Source organism: Ictalurus punctatus, chromosome 11 (assembly GCF_001660625.3).
Source record: "Ictalurus punctatus breed USDA103 chromosome 11, Coco_2.0, whole genome shotgun sequence".
Taxonomy (NCBI): Eukaryota; Metazoa; Chordata; class Actinopteri; order Siluriformes; family Ictaluridae; genus Ictalurus; species Ictalurus punctatus.
Window position 1 is genome coordinate 10,363,687 of NC_030426.2, and position 25,525 is coordinate 10,389,211.

At 37.4% G+C, this 25,525-nt stretch overlaps 4 protein-coding genes across 5 annotated transcripts; 1 reads left to right on the plus strand and 3 right to left on the minus strand.

Moving 5' to 3' along the window:
- Nucleotides 1-2,365: 2,365 nt before the first annotated feature.
- rplp2 (ribosomal protein, large P2) lies at nt 2,366-5,233 on the minus strand. The gene is given in 5 exon segments (NM_001200103.1): nt 2,366-2,489; nt 2,606-2,704; nt 2,864-2,912; nt 3,091-3,214; nt 5,188-5,233. Coding segments are annotated over 4 exon segments (348 nt in total). The 5' UTR covers nt 3,214; nt 5,188-5,233; the 3' UTR covers nt 2,366-2,412.
- A 1,934-nt stretch (nt 5,234-7,167) lies between these two features.
- rps26l (ribosomal protein S26, like) lies at nt 7,168-9,675 on the minus strand. The gene is given in 4 exon segments (NM_001200156.1): nt 7,168-7,256; nt 7,454-7,584; nt 7,792-7,969; nt 9,663-9,675. Coding segments are annotated over 4 exon segments (348 nt in total). The 5' UTR covers nt 9,666-9,675; the 3' UTR covers nt 7,168-7,220.
- Nucleotides 9,676-12,220: 2,545 nt separating this feature from the next.
- ccdc65 (coiled-coil domain containing 65) lies at nt 12,221-19,400 on the plus strand. Of its 2 annotated transcripts, none has more exons than XM_017479924.3 (9): nt 12,221-12,243; nt 12,450-12,622; nt 14,398-14,565; nt 14,662-14,831; nt 15,474-15,612; nt 15,779-15,976; nt 16,137-16,355; nt 16,502-16,654; nt 16,862-19,400. In XM_017479924.3, the coding sequence occupies exons 2-9, from the start codon at nt 12,482-12,484 to the stop codon at nt 17,156-17,158; spliced, it is 1,485 nt and encodes a 494-aa protein (XP_017335413.1). In that variant the 5' UTR covers nt 12,221-12,243; nt 12,450-12,481; the 3' UTR covers nt 17,159-19,400. The 2 variants fall into 2 exon arrangements, with proteins under 2 accessions (XP_017335413.1, XP_017335414.1); XM_017479925.3 differs by lacking the exon at nt 12,221-12,243 and adding an exon at nt 12,246-12,333.
- fkbp11 (FKBP prolyl isomerase 11) lies at nt 17,566-22,909 on the minus strand. Its single transcript, XM_017479928.3, has 6 exons — nt 22,478-22,909; nt 22,160-22,222; nt 21,405-21,492; nt 20,398-20,431; nt 20,046-20,116; nt 17,566-17,816 (listed from the first exon to the last, which is right to left on the minus strand). The coding sequence occupies exons 1-6, from the start codon at nt 22,586-22,588 to the stop codon at nt 17,608-17,610; spliced, it is 576 nt and encodes a 191-aa protein (XP_017335417.1). The 5' UTR covers nt 22,589-22,909; the 3' UTR covers nt 17,566-17,607.
- Between the last annotated feature and the right edge of the window lie 2,616 nt (nt 22,910-25,525).

The window sequence follows — 25,525 nt, forward strand, 5'->3', positions numbered from 1 at the left end:
ATCCGCACGTGATCTCAGTAATGTTCTTGTGGCAGAATGGGCAAATCCCCACAGCCACGCTTCAAAATCTAGTGGAAAGTTTTGCCAGAAGAGTGGTGTTATAACAGCAAAAAGGCAATCAATTCCAAGCCCCCTGGTACTGGAATGGGATGTTCAACAAGAACGTGTGTGATTCGTCTGGTGTACACATACATTTAGCCAATATAGTGTATATTACCTACGCCTTTCCGATGCTCACAGACGTGTTGATGTTCAGTACAACAGCCCTCTTGCTCATGTGATATTGCTTTATTGTGTTAGGAGACTCTAGCGGAGTGCTTCGTAACTGTCTTTGTATAAAGTTTGTATAGTTTTCCAGGACATGGAAATCTTCAGGGCACAAAATATTGTGCTTTGTGGTTTCTCAGGAACATGACTTATTTGAGTCGTCATATCACTCTACCATCGATAATTTCCCATATTACAGCACAGCTACTCATGACTGTTTATAGGCTACTTGTTCGAGCAGGTCGTCGGGCCAGGACGCTCGCACAGGGTGGTTTTCATACCTGCATGTGCCGTGAGGGGGCGCTGTGATGTGCATGAAGCACATGAGAATTTACTGAGCTACACCATGAAAATACGGGCTAGTTCACTACATTAAAAACAAATAGAAAGCAATACGGGCATAACCTTGCTGTGAAACGTGTTGGGGGTAAATAAACCATGCGTGATCAATAGAAACAAAGTCAAGTCGAAAACGAAAACATTTTAGAATTGTTTGAAAACATCACAACTCATCTGTATTCCGCAGTTTGAACGACTTTGGTACAGTAGCACACTAATGTGACATGTTAATGTTTAAACCCAAAATTACACAAATCACCAAGAGACTGATGCTTTAGTATTTATTTACATCACCTTATCTGTGTCTTTACTGGGAGCCCGACAGAAGGAAAAGAAAGTAAAGTGTCCCGGCCATATCAAAACCTCATGATTGTAGTTTTCTTTAATCCTCCTATTATGTTGGGGAAAAATTTTAATCCATAATGATATGAGTTAAAATGTCGATAGAAATTCCACAGATTAAATAGACACAAAAACAGCAAAGAACAACTTAAAACAGTAAACCTTTATTATGGCTTGTCCAAGACAAGCCATAAGAAGGAATATTTGCATACAACTTCATGACCCTAAATGAGGAAAAGTCAAACAACTTCAAAGAGATAAAAAGTTTAACCAGTATTTCAGACATCTCGCATGTGGAAATGGGTCAAATTGTCCCATAACAGGAGGGTTAAATAAAGCCATTATACAGTAAAGTGGTCATATTTCCAAGAACTTGTTCATTTTGTTTATTTATACTAACTGTTCAGTGAAAGAGGTTATCACAGGAGATTTTATTCCCCACTAGACTGAGAAACTGACAGATTGAAGATTTTTAAACAGATAGATTTATTTATTTATTTAATCAGTGTGTTTTTCCATCTGTTTCTGGCACGAGCTGTTTTACGGTTTTTAAATGGGCTACACTTTCGGAGCACGAACTCGTTTATAAAATATAGAAAGTACTGGATGCAACGAGGGGAAATGGTTTACATTTTCGTTATATTTATAACAGTGATTATGTTTTTAACGTGGCACTAAAGTAAGAAAAGGAGAATAAAGTCATAATATTTTGAGAATAAAGTCAAAATTACACCATGGTAAACTTCTATTTCTCTTTTTTGTGTTTATTTTCGAATAAATAAAACACAAATTACAGTGTATTAAAAATAAATTCAGTTGTACTTTTTCTGTCCATTCCAGAGCAAGAAAATACACATTTAGTCATATTTTTGTGCTTATATCTTGCGAAATAGAAGAGCGAATCTCGAATCTGCGAAGTTTACCGCAGTGTAATTTTGACTTTATTCTCGTAATCTTGTTGTTTTTTTTTACGTGGCACTAAAACTCAGTCATTATTAAACCCACGGGAGAAACGTCACAAGGTCTCGTCAAAAGGTTTCCGGGTACACAGCTGAACATGCCTTTCCACCAACCAATCAGCGTTCCCTCGATGCATAATCACCATAGACATGCACAACGCTTCACAACTCAAATACACATTAATGCAGACCTACAGTACAAAAGCAAAGAAACAGGCTTTATCCCATAACCAATTTAAAAAATGATCAAGTTCATATTTTAAATACGCAAACCATTCGAGTGAACGAGTGTGAATGTTTTTTTTTAGGTGCGAGTTGAACTTCTCATTTCGATAAATAAGGCCTTGTAGAAACAGCAGGCAGTAAGAACCTCTTGGGTATAAATGTACACAAATCTATAAGTGTATGGATATATTGAATAGAAATGTAAACCAGTCATTCATCACGTTCAAAGGTTTAGACCAATTTTCCATTTTTTATTATTTTTAAAGGAAAACAAGAAAGATTAATCAAATAGACCAAAGCCCATGTCTTCATCAGACTCTTCAGATTCTTCTTTCTTCTCTTCCTTTTTCTCTTCCGCTAAAGAAAAATAAGTTATTTATTTTAACAAGATTGCACTGCAAAAAAAGAAAGTTACACTTGCATAATGATGGGAAAGTCTGTAAATCATAAAAGTAGGAAGATTAGTGGCTTACCTGCAGGTGCTGCTGCAGCTGCAGGAGCCCCAGCACCAGGAGCAGCAGCAGAGACTGCCACAGCACCACCTGCTGGCACGGAGGCTAACTTGGCGAGGCCTAAAGAAACGTGAGCTCATTACTATTTATGGCTCAGAGATATTGGAGCATTCACTTCACACTCTTAATAAGAAACTGCTTCCAAAATTATATAAAAATAATAAAATACAATTTTTTAAATAATAATAATAATAATAATAATAATAAATAATACCACACCTGCATTCATGACTTCATTGATGTCCTTGCCATTTAATTCACTAATGACCTATTAAGTTAAACAACCATCAATACAAGAGAACTGCATTCAAAAAGTAAGTATTCAGAATACAAAGCAGGTTCACAACACACTTCCATTATCACTCAGAACCACATGATTTCAACATGCAAAAAATACTTATAAATGTCTGGAAGGTACAGATTTTTAAAGGGGGACGTGGGGATACCTTATTGAGACGTTCGTCTTCGGCCTCGATTCCTACACTCCCCAGGATGTTCTTGATATCCTTGGCGGAGGGGCTGGTGTTGCCACCCAGCACAGCTAATAGGTAAGCGGCCACGTAACGCATTCTGGAAAAAATAATGCAGACTTCTCATTACAAACGGGAACAAAAAAAAGCAGTTGTTTCAAGGACATCTGTTTTAGCTTAAAAAAAATTATATCTTAATCATGATGGCCTCTTAAAACATACTTATACATCATAAATAGCTTTTCTGTTCAGTGCTCTGGCTCAGTGGGCACAATTACACTCTTTTAAACACAAACACAAAACATATCTGATCTTAATGTTGCACAGTTCAGAAAATCTCCAGAAATGCTGATAGCCTAACTGGTCCTTTGTGGTATTAACATTGAAGTTGCTGAATAATGTTTATATATATATATATATATATATATATATATATATATATATATATATATATATATATATATATATAAATAAATAAATAAATAAATAAATAAATAAATAAATAAATAACCAAATGTTATCTTGACTGCATGTTTATTAAAATACATTTTCTACATTAAACCAGTCTTCAGAAACCTGACACTTTTTTAAAAAACAATCATTAAAAATGGGATTTAACAGGCCAAGTTAATGCCGAAATAAAATAAAATAAATAAATAACCCAACAAATGCCCACGGTTTAATTTGGACAACAGAATATCTGTATTGATAATTTCAAACAAAACAGTTCTGAATTTTTATACTTCTTATAGTACAGCAATTTGGCAATGATTAAAATTTGTTAATTTATTAATGAGCGATTTTCCATGCTTTTTCACCATTTATAGTTACGTTTAAAGTTGTGGAACATTCCTGAAACTAGTTCCTGTTAGAACAGTCACTTAGTCACCTCTACTTTTGCTATTTCTATTTTTTAGTTAAACAAACAAAACAAAAACAAAACAAGACACTGGAGACTCCTTCCTTAAATGTTGACAGAATCACCAACATATTCTCTGTTAAATAAATTGATCTGTTTAGTATTAGGTTTGGATTATGTGGAGCATTCACTCTACAAGCCCCTGTGTCTGTGTATGAGCGGTGAATATAAAACGAGTAACACATTAGAACAAGCGCATTAACACCAGACATGAACTTTACCACCATGTGTGGAAGAACCTTTAGTCACATTTCCCTAAGCTCTCGAATTCACTTCTCCATCACATCCACAACATTCAAGATTCCTCTCTTCTGCATAGTCTCTGTGATTTGGTTACAGAATACTTAATCATAATGTGTTTTATGCATAATATTTTATATATTGTGTTTTGTATTTCGAATTGACCTTGGGTGTCGTGAAAGGCGCTTTAAAAATTTATTATCATCATCATCATCATCATCATTATTATTATTATTATTATTATTATTAACAACACACCTGGGGAAACAGTCTGCTATACGGCTGCTGTAACAACCGCTGACCAATCAGAATCGAGAATTATATGGTGACGCTTTGTGGTACAAAACAAGAGCAACTCAGTCCACACAATGTTGTGCTTACCCATTAATTACTTGATAAAAATGTTAATAATAATAATAATAATAATAATAATAATAATAATAATAATAATAATAATAGCACCATCTTAGAAGCGTGCTCCTCCTGGCGGTGAAGCTAACCTACTTAGCTCGCTGGCTAAGCTCGGCCTGTCTTTATTTAGCTAGGACCTTGTATGGACATTACACAACGCCACGCGGACTACCTTCTAAACTAACGTTAGACAGCTCAAACTAATGATACATATTTACACTGATAGTTCTGAATACTAGATATTTCATTTTAATAACATTAGGGGTTTGTTTCCGAACCAATTAACTGTAATGCTCTGTAAGGCTTAGCAACAAAATGGAGTAGAGCACGGCATGGCTCGAGACGAGCTGTCAACAAGATAACTAACAACAGCAACACGAAGTGGACCATCTTTCTGGAATTAAAGGCAAAAATACACTGCTTTCGTTGTAATGTGTTAATCTAGTTACTGTTAGTGATTGTATTTAAATAAAAACGAGAGTTGTATGCTAAAAATATCTTACTTTAAGTCTATGAAAGACACGAAACGTTGGACACGCTGCAGTTTCCGGATAGAGAAGAAAGAACACAGTGAAATCCGGTCGGTATGAAGTGGCGTTCAGAAAGCTGATTGGCTCCACGGAGTGTTTCGTCAAAGCCTCAGCTTGTGATTGGTCAGAACATTGTTTGACAAAAAATTATCAAATCCTGTATGTGAGAGCAGTTACCTACTAAACGAAATAATTTAGTTTTTTTTTTTGCTCTGCATTTAAAAAAATAATAATAATAATGTGCATATTACAATATAGCAAACAATGCAAGAGGGGAAAAATTTAAAAATATAGGGAAAAATCAACTAAAAAAAACCTATAGGGGTATCACATAAATGAAGAGAGAAGATTATTATTATTTCTAAGCCTGTAAGTCAGCATAGCCATTGCTGTAAAACACCTGAGCAGTCAATTGTTCCTTTTTTTGCCATCATTTGATTACATGTATGTAATATTTGTACCTAGAAATGTGTCATAATTGGTCCTGTTTAAAAATGAGCAATTCCAACAAAACACACTGCACATGAAGTTGATAAAGATTTATTAATTTATGGCAATTACAGATCACATTTTCAGCAAGTATAAATGACTTGAGTCATGTCTACTAAAAGGAACAAACACACGTAAATTATTTTCCCATTTTTATGACGACATGTACTGGCTACATGTACATATACAATACGGGTGAAAGACTGAATAATAAACTATTCACAGTTCAAGTAGTTCCTCCTCGTTCTCTTGCATGAAGAGGTAGGATACAGAATCAAGTATAAACTCCAAAATCTTCTTCCAGTTGGTAACATACCAAATTTTATAGGCTGCCTCCAAGAGTACAAACAGGAAGAAAATCGCAAGGAAAGCCAGAAATATCCGATCCAGGTGATGCATCAGCTTCTCCTTGAATGTGCGCTGTTCCCAGGGTAGGCCAGCTCGGGCCTCGGAATAGCGGCCAAAGTGCAGCAGAGCCTCCTCTTCACTGATCACTTCCTGCGCCTCCATCTCCCTCTCCTCATCAGTTTCATGACGATCAGCCATTTTAATTACTGCTGCAGAATGTCTAGGAGAAATGGAAAGATTAGCTAGAGGAACAAAATCTTTTCTTCAGACCCCAATCTTCTGTTATGTCCTTTTTCAGCCACCTCAAGACACTGTAGGTATATTAAGACAACCAAATCTTCTGTTCGCTGTTCTTCTTACAATCCCAAGAATGCAATTCTTCAATGAAAGATCATGTTCGATTGAACATAAATCAGCTGATCAACTGGACAGTGCAGTCTCATCTGTCTAGGAAAGAAAAGGCTGGTGCTTAAGACACCTCATAAAGAGGATCAGAGACTTAGTGGCTCTCAGCAGTTTCAAATCCAACATGTAGGATAGACAGATGACAAACAAGGCTCTGACAGCAATGGCTTGTGGATCTGAGAGCTAGCAGCTGAAGGGTCTCTAAGTGCTCAAGATGTCTGCTCCAAGCTGTTCAAAGTGGCATTCAGCAAGGAATCAAGTTGTTCCCGTGTTCATTATGCTTTGCTATTTCCACAGAAAATGTTTCCATGTCAAGTTTATGCCATTGCTATAGCAAGCAAATTAGTTTTTCTACTTAAAATTTTAGTTGGGTTTTCAATTAATTGAAATCATTCAATTCATTGACTCACTCATTTTAATTAATGCAAATATATATTAAGCTGCTTTCTGTGACTATTAAACAAAATTACCATTGACAGGGAAGGTAAATAATTTCACATAAGCCCTTACTCTTTGTGCAAACCACCTCTAAACTCTACAAAGGAGATTAGCCCTACAGAACAGCAGAGAAAACCAAAAGGGATTGGCTCAAATATTAGGATTATTGCGCAGTCAACCTTCTAAAATGCCAGAGATTATTTATATACACAGAAAGCATATTTAAGACACAACCCAAACTGTAAAAGTACCACTCGTACAAGACCATATTTTCTCATCAAATCATTTTATTTCTTTGCACGTATGTTCAGATTTTGACTCTTTCTTCACATAGGCTTAGGAGGAGCTCTTGGGGCAGCACCCTGCAAATAAAAATAAGATTAGTGTGGAAAAGTTTGATAAACATTTTATTCACACAAAAATTGCATATACTTTGAATAGTTGTTTGTTATTCTTGATTATTACTATATAATGAAACTATGCCATTTTATACATTTAAATATGCATGCAGTTTTTGTTTAAAAGTGTACAGATGTTATTGAGCCCATCAGATGCTTACACTAGGCCTAAAGCGTGGAGGTGGTGTCCGGTCCTTACGGGCCTCCCGAGAACGGTTCCTCACCACCTTACTGTGAATGGCACAGCTCACGCAATAATGCAGTTTCACATAGAGCTTGGGCAGTACATAGGCTACGTAAAGGAAAGAACAGAACAATTGCAGTTACACATCAATTATTGACATACAAATCAAGAAGTAAATGCAATGACATTGCTGGAAAGATTACAACCTTCACATATTTTAGCCAATTTAATTTACCATTAAGAATAAATGCATAATATCTAATGGGTAAACAATAAATAGATAAAGCAGGTAAATGGATTAGACTTTAAACCTACAGTCAAATACGCTAGCCTCCGAGATGTCCCTCACGGCTGCAGCCTCGACAATGTTCCTTATCACAAACTTCTTGATGGCCTTGTCTTTGGGTACACAGCGGGCGCAGTTAGTGCAGCGGATAGGCTGGACATGTCCACGGCCCTTCTTGGCGCGTCCGTTATTCCTTCTCTTCTTAGTCTATTTTTTAAAAAGGAGCAGATATAAAAGATCAGTAGTGAAAAATGGAAAAGTGAGTGTCTCGCAGTAACAAAACTAGTGCTCACGTGATATTTTAATGCTCTCGAAATTGTGTGCACTGGTTAAGGTTGTGAATGATGTTGCTAAATATTCCACACGCACATCTCAATGATAGTCAGAGTCAAAATAATGGCATGCAGGGATCTACTGCCAACATGTACATTAATACCAGTGTTTGGGAGTAGCAAAAAGTAGTGTCGCTACAAACCAAACTACATTTTACAGTCTGTACAGGATTTTTGCAGTTTTCTCGTTATTGCCGCGGCCAAAAATGCTCGATTTTGTTGCGGCTTTTTACCATATTTGCGATGCGACTTGCAGAGTTTTGTGCTTTTTTGCGGAAAACTACTTCAATTAACGAAATCGTAATTGCACAAAATTGCTTTAAACGGTCTGTCACTGTGATGTTTGTTGGTAAACGAGACCTTTTAGCTGTACTCATGTTTGACACACCTGAATCGAATAGAGCTTTGGACAAACGCGCGTTTTTATGTCACATGACACATCTTGCCCCAAATCTGTGGAAAATCAGCAGTAATTTTGAAAAATTGTGAACTCCTCCAAATATTGATGTTGCATTAATTTCTGCAACTGCAAAATTCTGGAGGGACTGATTTTAGTAGCATAACAGTAGCTGAGATATTTTCAAAACAACATAGCTTCTCCAGTAAAGAGCTAATTATTTCTTCCAAGTAGCAGTTTGCCTTTTCAATCATCCATAGTAATATTAATCAGTGTTTGAGTACGAAAGACTCACAGCAACATATATACATCTGCCTATAACCTTTGCAAATAGGAAATGAAAACATTGCAGAAATCCAAAAACGTTCAAAGAAATTTAAAGACAGAAAGGTGGGCAGCGAGTTTCTGTTGTTGATAACCCCACAAACAGCTAGGTAATCGGGAGTGATAGCATTAGATGTAAGTTTATGTTGAATTAATGCATTGAATTATCAATTGTTTCAATACAGCATGACAGCTGACCTCAGTTACGGATTAACACCTAGCCAATATAAAATAAGTAAAGATGACCAGCATTATCGAAGCAATGCTTTTAATACAATATTACATGGATTGCCATACTGTTTTTCCTCAGTTTGACAAAGTAGCTTTAGTGCTGATACTTTTTATTAGAAGCTTGTGTTGTAATTTAATTATTTGAAACTATTAGTATCTAACATTTGTAGCTTGCCCAATACAGCTAACGTGTTACATGGCCTCCCTGTCTCACATTAACTAATCATCACAGTAACTCATGCTAGCCATATCCTAATAAAACTATGCCCACATGACAACCAAAAGGAGTTGGCCAATTAATAGTTTAAGTTATAGCAGCTAGATAATATGTTTAACAAATACAACGCGGGTTCGCTCGAGCCCACAGCCATAACCCACTACAGGCGCCACACTGAGGCCTGCTGTTAGCATGAGGAGTGGCGCATGGTGTTAGCCAGCCGCACTCATTCCTCCACTCAATATACACCGCGCACAGCAGCTATTATTTATATCGGGTTTATCCAGAACATTAGCACAACAACAACGCTTCATCGCCGAACACTTTCTCTACCACAACACCGAGATATTTAACGTTTATCTGAATTCGTAGACATGTCCAACACGTTTCAGTACTCACCATCTTGGAAAGGAGGCAGGAAAGAGGACCGGAAGAGGCGGACCGGAACTGTAATAACGTTCTTCCTCCGCTACAAGAAAAATGATCCGGTGTATTTTATAATCAGAACTGTAATAACGATTTTAAAAAAGCATATATTAAGTGACACGAATATGTGTTTGAAAGTGGTATTTTTGTCAATTGGAGCCAATAGTCTTGTAACATCGATTCTGAGCTAGAACTAATTCATGGCGGAAGAATATCGTGCTGTGCTCGTCGTGATGTGATGAGTCCAGAATGCTTTGTTTGTGAATGAAGCATTATTAGAGGTCTAGGATCTGCAACCCTAGAAATTAAATGTTACATTGAAACAAACATTAACCGGTTTACAGGCATTAAGTAGTTATTTTAACTTCATGGTTTTATGAAGCCTAATTTATTAAATCGACAAATGTTTTATTAATAGAATGTGAATGGAAATGTTGATCACTAAATAATTTCTATCACTTATCCATTGTTCGGTAAAACTTTGTCATATTCTTTTTTGTCCAGCCTGTGCTTCTTCCCTAATCTTGTATTTGCTGATTTGTGTAAAAAAAAAAAAAATTCTCGCCATCACTACCCTGGTTTATTATTATTATGAAGATGAAGATGAGTGAATATTATTATAGATTGTATATTATATATTATAGATGTTATTAATACATGTTGCTGGTTTTTAAAGTATCAATAGCTTTAAACCACTTGCTCAAGACAAGGAGGCATGATTTGTGATTCGTTCTGTCCCACCATACGTTTACATTTGTAGTTACATTTTTACATTTACGTTTGCCTGTTTTCCAGGAGTTAGGCTCATTCAAATTATTGCCTCATTCATATTATCACAAGTTATGCAGAACTGTATGTGATCAGTCACAAAGCAAATATTTAAATAAATAAATAAATAAATAAGTCCATACATTTTCTGTACTGCTTAGGGTTGTAGGGAGCCTGGAGCCTATCCCAGGAGACTTGGGGGACAAGACATGTCGGGACACACTGGATGGGGTGGCAGCCCTTCGCAGGACATAATTGCACACACACACACACACACACACACACACACACACACACACACACACACAAATATATAAATAAATAAAATCAAATACTAAAATATTACAGTTGCTAAAATGTCTGAACATGTATGTACAGTAGAAATGTGAACATAAACAAAAGTCACAAAATGTTACAAAGTCAGTGTATCAAACAGAAAACTTTACAATATATTACTAGCTAACAAATATGGGACTCCTACAACCAGTGGATGTTGAAATCATCATTACTTTGATTCCAGAATTAAAATATGTTAAAATATATGTTTCCATTTCACTGCATCTGAACATGAGGCTGGGACAAATGAAAATCTCATAACTTTTTTCATTATTTCACGTTGCTTATTGGTAAATTGGTATCAGAAAAGTTTAATTTTCCTGCATAATCTACATTTCATTCAATCCAAGTGTTCCAGCATTAAAAAAGTGTCCAGATCAATGACTTTATATACACTATATAGTATGTGGACACCTGACTGTCATGTCCATATATACTTGTTGAGCATCCCTTTCCAAAACCAAGGGCATTCTGAAGTTGATACTTTGCTATTATAGCAGCCTTCACTCTTCTGGGAAATCTTTTCACTAGATTTTGGAGTGTGGTTATGGGGATTCAACGACAGGTGCATTAGTGAGATCGGACACTGACTTCAGGCAAGAAGACCTGGGGTGCAGTCAGCATTACAGTTGATTGGGACAGTGGTGGCTTAGTGGTTAAGGCACTGGGTGACTGATCAGAAGGTCGGGGGCACTGCCAAGCTGCCACTGTTGGGCCCTTAAGCAAGGCCCTTAACCCTCTCTGCTGCAGGGGCGCCGTATCATGGCTGACCCTGCACTCTGTCCCCAGCTTCCTGACAGCCATTATCATTATCATTATCCCAAAGGTGTTCAGTGGGGGTGGGGTCAGGTCTGGGCCACCCAAGTTCTTCCACACCAACTCTGGCAAACCATGTCTCTTTGGGGCTCGCTTTGTTAACAGGGACATTGTCATGCTGGAACAGGTTTGGGTCTCTTAGTTTCAGTAAAGGGAAATCTTAAATCTACAGCATACAATGACATCCTTTACAATTGTGTTCTTCCCAACTTTTTGACAAAATTTTGGTGAAGGCCCACATATGGGTGTGATAGTCAGGTGTACCAAAACTTTTGGCCATATAGTGTATGTATTCCAGATTCCTCTAGAATAAAAATTATAGAAGAAAAAGGGTCTTCCACCTGGTGTCTCCTTTAGAGGTCCAAAAACATGGAAATAATTCACTGATTGCTGAGTATTCACGTAAACTACCACTGTGTACAGTCTTTTAGGGTTTTGTTTGATTCTTGTTGGTTGAACGATGCAAATTTTAAAGTGTTTAAATTTATTTTAATGCATTATGCATTTCAAATGATACCAGTTGCTCAGTAAATACCAGAGACAGGCCAGGTTTTAGGACCCAGCAGAAACTATTACACTCTTGGCCTGTAGTTGCCTAGTAACATTCAACGGTACCATACAACAGAAGTATTGGGTAAGGCCTTGTCTGCATGGCGAATTTTAGTTTACTAATCAAATTAGAAATTAAATATTTGTTTCTTCAGTATAGACCTATGTTTCTACTGTAAGTAAAACATTAATTAATATTTATTTACCACTATTTGCACTTTAAACCCATGTATAATTCTTATATATATATATATATATATATATATATATATATATATAAATAATTAACAGACCCAGAGTGTTTCTAGAGGAATAGAGCAGTTATGCCGAAGAAAGGAGGGAAGAAGGGAGGAGGTGGAAAGCAGATGACGGAGGAGGAGAGACTGGTGTTCCTGCAGCAGAAGGCTCAGGCTGAAGATGCCAGTGCCAAAATCAAAGAAGATGTGCTCACACAGTTCCTTAAGGTGTGTGTGTGTGTGTGTGTGTGTGTGTGTGTGTGTGTGTGTGTGTGTGTGTGTGTGTGTGTGTGTGTGTGTGTGTGTGTGCTCATCTGGATAACTACAAAGTTGATACACTCTTGGGCCTATCTTGTTCACCTTATACATGATTCCCCTAGGGTCAATATTTAGGAAATATGGCTTCTTGTTTCATTATGCAGATGATACACAATGCTATCTGTCTTTGAAAAGGAAAGATGCTAACTCCATAGCACCATTGTTAGACTGTCTTGAGGATATCAAAGCCTGGATGGCCTTAACTTTTTAAAGTTTAATGAAGGGAAAACAGAAGTCATGGTATTTGGACCCGGAGATGACCCTAACCCTTATCTGGATTTGGGTGTCATAAAACCATATGTGAAGCCCACTGTGTAAAAAAAATATAAAAAATTTTTTAAAAAATTAAAAAAAAAACCCGGGTGTTGTTATGGACAGTGAATTCAATTTAGTTATATTTGTATAGCACTTTTTACAATAGACATTGTCTCAAAGCAGCTTTACAGAAACATATAAACACAGGATACAGATTTTAAATGTGCAAATTTATCCCAATTGAGCAAGCCAGTGGCGACGGTGGCAAGAAAAAACTCCTTAAGATGACGAGGAAGAAAGCTTTAGAGGAATCAGACTCAGAAGGGAACCCATCCTCATCTGTGTAACAACAGATAGTGTGAAAAAGTTAATTATGATTTTATATGAAGTCTGTTTGGCCTTAGAAGCAGCCGTAGTCCCAGCAGTCTTGAATTGGAGTAGATGAGAGCTCCCAATCAGAGGTAGGACATCCGAAACGGATCAGGCAGGTCCGGAGAGCAGAAAGGACCAGGATCTCTAGTATCTCCATAAAATCGTGTGTGGCTCGACAGAAGGAGAGAGGGAGAGCAGGATAAGTAGATTAATACAGTAATTAAATCTAGTTTTTTTTTCAATTGAGGCAATTATCCAAAGTGAATCCTTTTCTGTCTTTTAACAATATTGAAAGGGTTATGCATGTTTTTTATTTCGACTTGCCTTGACTACTGCAGTGGGCTTTATGTAGGTATTGGCTAAGCCTCTCTAACAAGTTTGCAGATGGTACAAAATGCTGCTGCTCCTCTGTTAACAGGAACCCGCAAGCGAGAACATATTACACCAATATTGGTCTCCCTTCACTGGCTTCCTGTTCATTTTAGAATTGATTTTAATATTTTAGTTCTGGTATTTAAATCGTTAAATGGACTAGCCCCAAGAAATCTGTGTAATTTAATACAACTACATGTTCCATCAAGAGCACTGAGGTCCTCTGAGCAGTTACTTTTGGTCGTCCCTCGAGCAAGGCTGAAAAGTAGGGGTGACCGTGCTTTTGTAGTTGCAGCCCCAAAACTTTGGAATAATTTGCCTTTACATGTCAGGCAGGCCCAGACACTTTCTACTTTTAAATCTTGTCTTAAAACTCATTTTTACTTTTGGCCTTTAACTCAGTATGAGAGCTGTTTTTATGATTTTGTTCTTGTTTTATGTTTTGTTGTATGTGTTTACTGTTTTATTCTCATTATGTTTGTATAGCACTTTGGTAAACACTTGTTGTTTTTAAAAGTGCTTTATAAATAAACTTTGACTTTGACATTCATGATTAATACACAAATACATTTACATATTAACTTTAAATGAGGTCATTTATAAGAATGAATATTTTTAGGTCCACAGACATAATTGTCTATAGCTGGTGCTGTGGGTTTAATGTCATATTCACTGTATTTTGGTAGGATAAACTGCAGAAGGAAGAGCGGAACAGCAAAATGAACCTGCACAAGTTGAACCAGCAGTGGCGTTCGAACCTGCGCCAGACTCGAGCGGCAGAGCTGCGTGAAGATTTCGCAATACTCAGGCAAACTTTCGAGAGAGTTGTGGACTGCAAGAACAACGTCATTAAGGTTGGGAGATTCAGATGTTGTTGATAAAGTGGCATATGTGTTTGAAGGATGTCAAGCTGAGGTGTGTAATGTCTAATGGGTGTGTAAATGTTGCAGTTACTGGTGGGTGATCTGAGTGAAGCGGAGCAGCAGTCAGCAGTGTCTCACAGGGCTCATCTCCAGTGTGTGGATCATCTGCTGGAGGTACAGAAAAGCCGACTGGCAGCGCTAGACTCACACTGGAACACCAGTCTTGAGGAAGTCAGCACTGAGTACAGCAGAGAGAGGTATACAGAAATGTTTTCCATTCACACACATGCTTTTCACTTGGTGTAAGTTGGAATATCAGCGATATAGCACTGGAGTACTGACATCTGATTTAAGCACAAACTTCACACAGAATGTTCATGAATTGTACCTTGGATTCATTCATTCATGACTTAATTCTCAGCTTGGATTTGAACGTAGGGGACTCAGCCTTTGATTTGGACTGCATTTTGTATGTTTGACTGTATGAAAGTAATTATTTCTTCACATTAAATAACTGTACGCAAAGTATACTACTACATTTCACTGAGACATCCAAAGTCTATAACTATTCAAAATACTCAAGTGACTCAACTATAACACTGGTGTGCAGACTGACACACGGAGTATAAAATCGACACTGACATTCATTCTTCCACTGATCTTCAGTGGCAAATCAAGTCAAGTGAATCTTTATTGTCATCACAGCCATATACAGTGTGCAGTTCACAGTGAGATGAAATAACATTTCTCCTGGACCCAAGGTGCAAGATACATATGACATACACAGTGCTGACTGGACATAAATAAAGCGCAACAGGAATGGGATGTATGTAGGGAAGGGGTATGGGAAACATACTTCAAACGTCCATCCAATGCTTTGAGTGAATTATGTTTTTCAGGGAACACATTTTGAAGCGGTATCAGCAGGAGACTGAGTACTTGGAAGCAGCCACCGTTGCCTTAGAACAGCGCTATGCTGGAATAGACAGTGAGGCCAGACAGGACTATCAGAGTTCTCGTGATGACATCAAAAACCGGGTAATGCATTTGCCAGTGGCTTCATTTATGGCAAAACTAGACTACAGAATATAGCTGTGACACCACAAAACATGACAACAGGCCAAAGCCTAACAACATTTAAGACATTTCATTAAAACATGCAGAATTAATTATCTTGATTCAGGTTTGGTCTGTGTTTGTGCAGAACATTGAGGAGAAGCATGCGCTGCGTATCCAGATGGAAGGCACAGTGGAGGAGTTGTGGCAGCAGTTTCAGCATGAACAGGAGAAATACACTGAAGCCACTAAGGATCGACAGATTGCTTTTGATTCGCTCCGTTCCACAGACCAGCGAAATGCTCAGGAAGCAGACCTGCAGATGAGACACATGCAGAAACTGCAGGTCGGAGAATGTAAAATACATCTCTGCAAAACATAATGCAGTTACTTTATGTAATGCAATGAATATATGTACAGCCAGTGTATTTAAATGAGTCTTTATGAAGATTAGGCTACATTATTGGTTTGTGTAACTGCTGCTTATGTCTTCTGTGTGCATGCAGGAAACCATCAATGCTCTGCGCTCTGATCTGAACGCCACTCAGCAGGAGAATGAGGCATTGGCACGTGGCCTTCGGAGAGAATGTGAGGAAGTTACTGAAAAAGTCCAACAGCTCAGAGCTAAGCTCTGCTCTGCCCAGGAAGCTGAAAGAACACGGCTAGTTAATCAGACTACGTACAGCGATAACGCACGTAAAAAACTACAGGATATTATAGGAGAGGTAAACACATTTATTACACACTCACACACTGCTGGTCAGTTTCATGAAGTAAAGCAGACAGATTAAAAAAGTCTCCAGTGTCATTTTAAAAACATACGCTGGATATTTGGCTGATTTTCCACATCCCCTTTGTTTCTCTTCTTCAGGGAGAGAGGTTGTTAAGTCTGGCTGATATATGTCGCAAGCTTGAAACGGAGCAGGAGAAGGTGCTTCCCTTTTACACATCATCTGTAAATGCTGAGGAACTGAGTCAGGAGAAAGAGCATGCTATGGAGGCGATGTCTGAAGAACTTGGACAGGTAATATACACATTTTCATAAATCATCTCTGTTATTATAATGTTATACCTCACACATCACACTCCATCACACACCCACTGACGTCCAAAACACAACCAACTTAAGAGTTTAAACAGTGGAACATTAATATCTAACACTTCAAAAATACTCATTCAAACGCTTGCTTTTTTTAATACTTGTCCCTTCACCTCTCCTTTCTACTGTTAGAAAATGATGGACTATTCGGATCTAGAAAAGTTCTGGCAACGTTACAACAAAGTTCTACTGGAACGTTTGTGTTTAGAACGGGAGAAGAAGGTTCTAGGAGAGGAGAACCAGCAGCTGAGGATTCTTCTCAAGCAATACCTGGATGGAATCTCTGTTAGCGACGAGATCCTACAGCAGCAGAACTCGCTGCTCATGGTGTCCTGCTCATCACTCCAAGCCTCTACAGCTTCAGAAACCCAAGCACACCCACGCAGGACAGTCATAGAGGCAGCTCATGTGGTGCAGCACACGCTGTAGAGATGACACATGTAAGCAGCACACATGCCTAAGCACAACCTGTTGCTCCAAAGACAGAATAAGTCATGCATCATAGATGCCAAATCATGTGAATCATTTTAAAGAGAAAACAGGCACAATTCAAGGAAGTAACACACACGTATATGTTTTAACACATTCTTAAACAATACTTTGCAATTATATTGTATATATCTGACATAAACATGATTATATTTTATACCTGACTTTATAAAAAATACTCAGCAAGAAATAAGATAAATAAGATAAGTAAACTTCATTTTCCCACCCTTATTATTGATTAATCTTTTGATAAATCTGTGATACAAAATAAACACGATAAACAACAGATAAACACCAATGCAACTAGAAAGATGCTACTCCAGACATTTTTTTTCAAGATTTTTCAATTTTTTTTATTTAAATAGTTTATTGTTCCTTTAATGTCCTTTTTATTTCTTCTTGCTCTTCTTGTCTTTGCTCTTCTTCTTGCCTTGAGGTTGTGCACTGGCCTTCTTGTAGAGGTAGAGACCCACCAGTCCCAGTAAAGTGGGAACTAGTGCCAGGCACACAAGAGGAAAGACGTCATTCACCAGCTTCTGCCAGGGCGTCTGCTGCACCAAGGAGATCACCTCCACCTCGAACTCCAGAGTGGAGTCACCTGCAGAGAGGGAAGTGAAAGAATCTAGATGATGAGCAGTGACTTTATTCCCTTGTTTAAGCTCAAAGCAGTTTGGACTCATGGAAGCCACAGTTAAAGTAGTGCAGTGAAATGCTGATTATCTAGATGAACATTATCCTATTAGTGCAGGTATCCTCTTCTCCTGTTTTCTCCACCAACAACACACCAACTCAGTTCCAGAAAATTCTATTCATCCTTTTTTTCTGCTTTTGCACCCATCATCTAATGAATTATAGAGTAAATTATGAAAGCACTCTTTTTTGGTCAATAGCGGCTCTCTACTGATTTTGTGCCATTAACACTCATTTCCGTATTGAGCATAGTTCACAATTAGTACAGTCTTTAGTCTACAGACTTCTCATTCATTCATATCCCCTATATCTTCTGCTACACAGTTGTCCCATGGGGTGTGATCTTCTCCTCAAACCCTCTCATACAGATCATAACCCTGTTGTTACTGTTAGAAGTCATTTCTCAAGTCCCTCGCAGCATCGCACATCTCTTATGTCCCTCACTCGATGGGAAAAGATGCAGAAATATTACTCCATGCCAAATAAGTCAACATGCTGACTATGGTAATGTACAGTAGAGTACAGAGTAAAGTAGAAATGCTTTATACACACTTTGGGAGCATATCTGGGAGTACTTCATACTTTAATACATATTTCAAACATTAATACTCTACAAGTATTAAAGTTTGTCAACTTTTACTTCACTACATTTTCAGAAGCAAATACTGTAGTTTCATTCAATTTCCTGAGAACTTCATCACTTACTGCAGCGTTAATCCTTTATTTATTCATGGCTGGTAATCATTTGAATACTTGGCATAATGTTTGTTGCTCTCACTTCAATATATGACTGAATCATTGTTTTACTGTATTTATCTGAGTGTACTCAATTGTGTTTTGTGATAATATCATGTAAGTTAGACAAAGATTGCAGTGTATATAGTAAATGCAAAGGCAAAATATCTGTTCGCTATCCTCTGAATTCAGTCTGTCACAATTTTCACACATACTGTACACATACACTGCTTCAGTCAGTGAGTTATTGATCTAATTTAGATAGCTGATGGGACTAGTGCCCTCCATGGTTATCACTCATGCTGTGTGAATGGTGTGAGGCTCTCATCCTCTCAGCCTTGAATATCTGGCAAACTTTGAAGTGTTTTTGTCCAAACCTAAGCAAACATAATAGGTCATACCATAGTATGAACAAAGGCACCATCCTGATACAGACAAGAAAAGAGATATTGATTCTTTCAAAATGGAATTTTTCTTCACAGGTGTATTGAAAAAGCAAGATTTTGACAATATATATAAAGCGAAAGAACGTGGTTTGATCAGAGGGATTTTTAAGTTCTTCTTAAATGTTAAGTACATATAATATCAGTTATTTTAATAGTTTTATTGTGTGTTACTTAAATGTATATGTCAGTCATTTATCACTAAGGTATTTTGCTTTTACTTAGTTTACTGTCCTTCTGATTGATCTCCAAAACAAAGTCCTAGCTCTCTGTTGCTATGTAATCTGTTACTAAAGATTGAGCAGACAACAAAACTGCTTGTCGTAGCCTTTTTCTAAATCATGCTGACTCTCATTATGTTACTGAATTTACTTTATGTTTAATGTATTGTGTTTTCCTTAACATAGTCGTTACCAAGCTTTTTTGTGTAATATTGTTCATTTTTACTATTTGTTCTGCTGCTTGAATGACATTATAAGGTGACCGTAAGTCTGATAAAACACTATATAAATAAAAGGAGTCTAAGACAAACATTCGAGGAACCAATGGTATTAAAGGCAGTAGACAGCATTTTGCTTGATCAGTTTTAGAGATCTCTAAAAGCATAGAAACGGCCACCGTGCCTAAAGACATATTTTAAACTCAATATAACAGTACTAATCATTGAGCCTTAAAAACATGTGAGACTTAATAATCAGTGAAATGATCATTTTAGAACAATATACGTGTGTGCATGTCAGCACTGGATGGAAATCAGTCATGCCTAACCTGCATCCTGAAAACCTGTTACTAAAGACTGTATACCACTGTGGAGCTTTGAATAGTTGTTCATGTGTTCTAATATAGAGTAAGTTAGATAGAAAATATGACCAAATTATTAAGAAATTTATTGTCAGGGAAAAAAAATCAATTTGTTATGTAATTACACCAGTTCAGGAAACCATGTGCTGCCATGTTACCTGGGATAGTTGGAGGGTATCCTCTTTTTCCATATGCTAGATGTGCAGGAATGGTGGCCTTGATTTTTTGTCTGAGGACGCAATGGACACAATGAATGTGTTAGAGGTGAGCCAAGAAATACATCATTAAATCACCTTGTGCCAGATTTAGCATAAGATTACATTCCATTTTAATGAAACAATGATTACAAGTACATTTAATCTGTTTTCATATGAAGTAACAAAGAGGTATGAATGATATGAGCTTTTGAAGTACAGCCTATTCGATCACAGGCTTTCACATGACCTGGTGTGCAGATGCAAATTCTAATAACAACTTCAGACATTCCGCATTAAAGCATTTGATACATACCCTTCACAGACACCAACCAGGGCTTGTTCTAGACCTGCGGGATAAATAAGACACATTAATGTTGCCCCAAAACTTATCTTAAGCTATTGTTTCTCATTATTGAATATGGCAACACTTACGAAATTAGCATTAGAACCCTTGTAATCAAAACCCTTATAGTGAAACATTGTTCACTCATTCATTCAGTATCTGCTTTATCCTGGACAGGGTCAGAATGCTGGAACAATGCTGAAAACTGGGCATGAGACAGGGACACACACCTTGAATGGGGCACCAGTCCATTGCAGGGCACTATACACACACATTCACACACTCAATCATAGCTAAGGGCAATTCAGTGTAGCCAACCCACCAATAAGCATGTTTTTGAGAGGTGGGAGTAATGACATGGGAAGTGGGGTTTCTGAGGGTGCTGCAGCAGCACTGACTTCAGGATTTCTTAACCTGCAAATGTTAAAGTTAGATAATAATAATGTAAAGATAAACAGATTTTGAGTATATTCTGAGTTTGTATGTTTGTGGAATGCTGCCGTCAATTTATGGAAATATTTTTTTTTAATTGTTGCAACCATGCAGAGTTTTTACGTTCATGTAGACTATGGGGAAGTGGTGACTCAACGGTTAAGGCTCTGGTTTAATGATTAGAAGGCTGGGGATTCAAGCCGCAGTACTCTTTGTGGGAGGAAGCTAAAGAAGGTTTCCAGGGCAGAGGAAACTCATGAAGACATAGATAGAACATGCAGAGAAAGTCCACACACACCATAACCCAAGCTCAGAATTGAACCAGGAACCCTGGAGCTGTGAGGCAGCAACACTACCCTCTGTACCACTATACCACCCTTAACATGAACATTTTGTATATTTATCAAAATTTGAAAAGAAAGGTGTGCATTTGTTATCGAATATTGAATCTTAAAAAAAGTAGCATGTGATGGCTCAGCAGGGAACTCCTAGGGTTCATTTACTAAAGCTCTTTTCCTTACAACAGGATCGGTCATTGGACATACCTGAGATGACAGTTCGCTTTCCAAGTTCGACCACCAGCGGATCACGGGACAGAGAGGAGTCTATCACCTTTCCGTCCAAAAGCCGACCCTATACACAGTACAGCTTTTATTTAAATTTCTATAAAGGATAAATCACATCAAGATTAAATGATGTAAACCAGAGCACTGGCTGTAAGTAATGTTGACTCTCTATTTTGCACAGTTGTGATGTGTTTGGACTGCTGCCAGACTGAACTGGAGTGCTGACGTGTTGCTCCTCCTCTTGAAGCAGAATCTCCCGCACAAGCAGACCGACCATTCGTCACACACACTGTGCTACTACTAAAAAAAAAAAAAGGATTTCTAGGCCAGGTCACGTTTTCATGCTGACACATCACCATTTCCGTCTATTCTATGGATTTGTCTCTGAGCCCCCGAAAGCACACGTCACCGTTGTACGGCTCAGTGTGGCCAAGGCTCGACTAGCCTACTACTCTCTCATTCATAATCCATACGCTACACTCAAACCCCAGCCGCCTCCTCGAGCTCGAGCTCAGGGTCTCAGAATAATACGAAAATAACCAGTGGTTTTTAGGCTTAATGACTTCAACATCTGGCTTTCATGATGTTACACGGCCATTTTTTAAAAACACACTTAGTAATGCAGTTTGCTCTAAGACCTAAGTCCACTGGGCGGTGCCTATCTGGTTATTTTTTTTTTTTTAAACAATAACAAAAATATTTCCTTTTCTTTCGAAGAAAGCATGCTATCTTACCGTGTAATGGATATGAAGCGTGTCCCCCATCACTGATGTTACTGTGCATGTCTCCGGCTTTGCCTTAAAACAGAAATACATACATAACGGGTATATTTATGTGCATACGTGTAACTGGGAGAAATGCGTTTCACTGGACGTGCTATTGAAAATCAGCCGTTAAAACCAGTGCAGAATTGATGGTTTTGGTACATTACAGGCTGCATTGCATGCTGAAATGAGAGTTATTGATGTATGAACAGGATACCACGTGTCTTTCTGGAGAAACTGTTTACACAAGTCATTATAAGGGGGGGAAAAAAACTTAACGCAACTCACCAGGGTTTCTACCTCTAACTCCGCGACATTTCTCTCCGTCTCACTGTCATCTGCTGCAGTGAATACCAAGCCGGCGAGCAACACTACAAAGATACCGCTCCTCGATAACATTGTATCTCTTTAAACAAAAGAAAATCTTCTAACAATACGAGTGAAGCGGTTTAACTTCCGTGAAAAAAATATTCCTCTCTGCAGGACGCGTCGTGAATAAAAGACGACGGCTTTACACCGAGGAGGAATCAGTCTCTCTCTCTCTCTCTCTCTCTCTCTCTTACACACACACACTTACACACGCGCGCGCGCGCAACTTAAATAGCGTGCGGCTCGATGCCAGTTAAAGCTGATGTGTTATTATAGTGGAATGATAAAAGCACAGCAGAGCCGCGATCTCTGTCCAAACACCTGGCTATCCGGAGCCCCGCCCCCAGCATTCCTCCAGCATCCCAGAAGTCTGTGCACGCCGCGCTGACTGACGCTGTAGTTCCACTTGCTCACAGCAGGTGGCGGTAGAGAAGCGTAGCCTGCTCAGAAGTAAACAAATAAATAAATTACACTGTTTATTTACATGTTTTAGTCATGATTCCGACTGGCGTACTCGGGACGCTATTTTTTCTTAACGTCAGAACACGATTTGTAATATTTCAATACACTCCCATTTGCTGGGTTTAACTCATTAGGTCAGAGGTATATGGGTCGACGTGGCTCAAATGAGCTACTTGCGTTCAGAGCTATGACGCATTTCCGTTTGAAATAGTGCGGCTCATGTGTTTCCTGCAGCATTGTTTGCATTCGTTAGTAGAGTAGGACAGCAACTTGTCTTTCAGGTTTCTCTAATTATTTATATTAAGTATTTATATAAAGATCATTAAGTATGCTCCTGGGCAAAAACAAAACAAGAAAACAAATGGACTAAGCCCAAAATGTTAAATAAATAAATAAATAATAAAAGAGCCAGAATTACTCCTGAACAACAGAACAAATACACTCACGAGACCTCCTGTGCCATCGTTTACTTGTTTACTTTTGCTGCAGTGAACTGTTTGGGGATATTCACTTATATGGTCTTCTTGTAGGCCTATGCAAAAGTAAAATCATGACAATGATTTTCAAATGTTTGATGTAAAATTCAAACTAACACGTGTCTGGATCTACACATTTAAAATAAAGTAAAATAAATAAATAAATAAGCTATCCGCAAGTTTATCCACAAAGCTTATACACATTTAAAGAAATCAGAGGGGGAAACTATCCCATACTAAGTTACTTTATCTATTTGTTTAGCTAATTCTTGCTCATTTCCTGACCATTGATTTTAAAAAGTAAACCATTAAAAAGTTAACCTTTTTTTTCCACTACTTTGATTGGTCGAGCGGCGTTCCACGAGCGTGTATATTTTCTATAACTGCACTGGGACATTTCTCTGTGTGTATCACTCCACTCATCTGTGTTCACCGCATGTAAAGTTCCACTTCATAGATACTATAGTAGTGTTATGGACATCATCAGCGGACATGGCAAATTATACTTTTCATGAATATAACTTTTGAGTTAAAATATGAAAGCTCATCAGATGAAGATGAAAAAGAAAAAGGGACACTTTTTTTTTTTTTTTTTTTTTTTTTTTTTTTTTTTTTTTTTTACCAGAAGCACATTTTAACAGGAATGTACAAATCAGTCTGAGCTGGCTGGCGAGCTATGAATTAAGTGTGTAAACAAAACATTTGGTCATATTGTATCCGAAATGTCACTTATTCAATATTAATTGCTTGTTTATAGAACTATTGTATAAAAGAATATTGCATATTCAGTATAACCGCACCCTTTCAAGTGTGATATTGCTTAATTATATGAGTTTTATATAAAATAGTTTTAGTTTTGACCTTAGTTTACCTTAGTTGTGTATGCATGACAAAGCATACAGTTTCAAACTTTTTTATTTAACTTACTAGAAAGGTGTTTCAATTATTGCTTTTATATGTAGACGATAAATCTTACTGACGTTCATATTTGGGAGCTTTTGCACACACCGACTGTAACATAACACTATTGCGAGTGTAGTGAATGAACTGTGTTTGTGCAGTAAGCCCACTGGGTTGACAATGGGCATGCCAGTATGGTGGGTTGGGGACTCAGACCTGAAATAGAATAGGCACTTTGAATCAAGTTTATTTTTTCTGTCCAGACAGAGTAACAATCAGAAATCAGCTGCAACTGCAAGAAATGTAAGTTTAGCTTAATTTAGCCTACCATTTAAAATACAAATTATATTTCTTTAGACAGTCTAACCTGTAATTTTATCTGTCAAATGAATGTGTGTAAATGTAACAGTAAAAGTACAAAAGTTCATAACAGACAAAAGTTAAAAGAAACCCCAAAAATCTACAGTGCATCCCCAGGTCAACTGGTCACTGTAAACAGTGACAGTGTAAAGTCTCTCCCTGTTAACAGTGGTAGTTTAAAGTGACAAGATCCTGTTTACTAGTACATAATTTAGCACACTTAAATCAGTTCATGAATGTCTTTATAAAATGCATTTATATATATATGTATATATATAATATATACATATATATATATATATATATATATATATATATATATATATATATATATATATATATATATATATATATATATATATATATATATATATATGTATGTTATAAAACACATAATGTTAACCACTAAGCAAATGCTTTAGCACACTTAAATCTGGTCATGACCAGATTTAAGTGTGCTAAAGCATTTGCTTAGTGGTTAACATTATGTGTTTTATAACATACATTTATAAAATATTGCTATTTTATAGACACATTACTGAATATGGCATTACTATATTTACATCACATTGCTATATAAGCATGATCAACATAAATGTATGGTATCAATAGCCTACAAGGTAAGTAGAAAGCCTGGCGGATGTACATCAAGGCAATCAATCATTTAGGCAGTCCTTCAAGCTCTCAAAAAAGAGACAGCAAAGTAAGCAATTATTTAAAATGCTAACAAAAGCAAAAAGCGTCTTCTGAATGCATGACTAGAATAGTA

What these genes read in the sequence shown, in the direction of transcription:
- ccdc65 (XM_017479924.3), top strand. Translation starts at nt 12,482, where the DNA reads ATGCCGAAGAAAGGAGGGAAGAAGGGAGGAGGTGGAAAGCAGATGACG. An exon ending in GTGATGACATCAAAAACCGG is followed by an intron (nt 15,613 to 15,778) that starts GTAATGCATTTG and finishes GTGTTTGTGCAG; the next exon opens with AACATTGAGGAGAAGCATGC. An exon ending in TGTCTGAAGAACTTGGACAG is followed by an intron (nt 16,655 to 16,861) that starts GTAATATACACA and finishes TTCTACTGTTAG; the next exon opens with AAAATGATGGACTATTCGGA.
- fkbp11 (XM_017479928.3), bottom strand. Translation starts at nt 22,588, where the DNA reads ATGTTATCGAGGAGCGGTATCTTTGTAGTGTTGCTCGCCGGCTTGGTA. An exon ending in AAAGCGAACTGTCATCTCAG is followed by an intron (nt 20,432 to 21,404) that starts GTATGTCCAATG and finishes TTTATCCCGCAG; the next exon opens with GTCTAGAACAAGCCCTGGTT. An exon ending in ATACCCTCCAACTATCCCAG is followed by an intron (nt 17,817 to 20,045) that starts GTAACATGGCAG and finishes CCCTCTCTGCAG; the next exon opens with GTGACTCCACTCTGGAGTTC.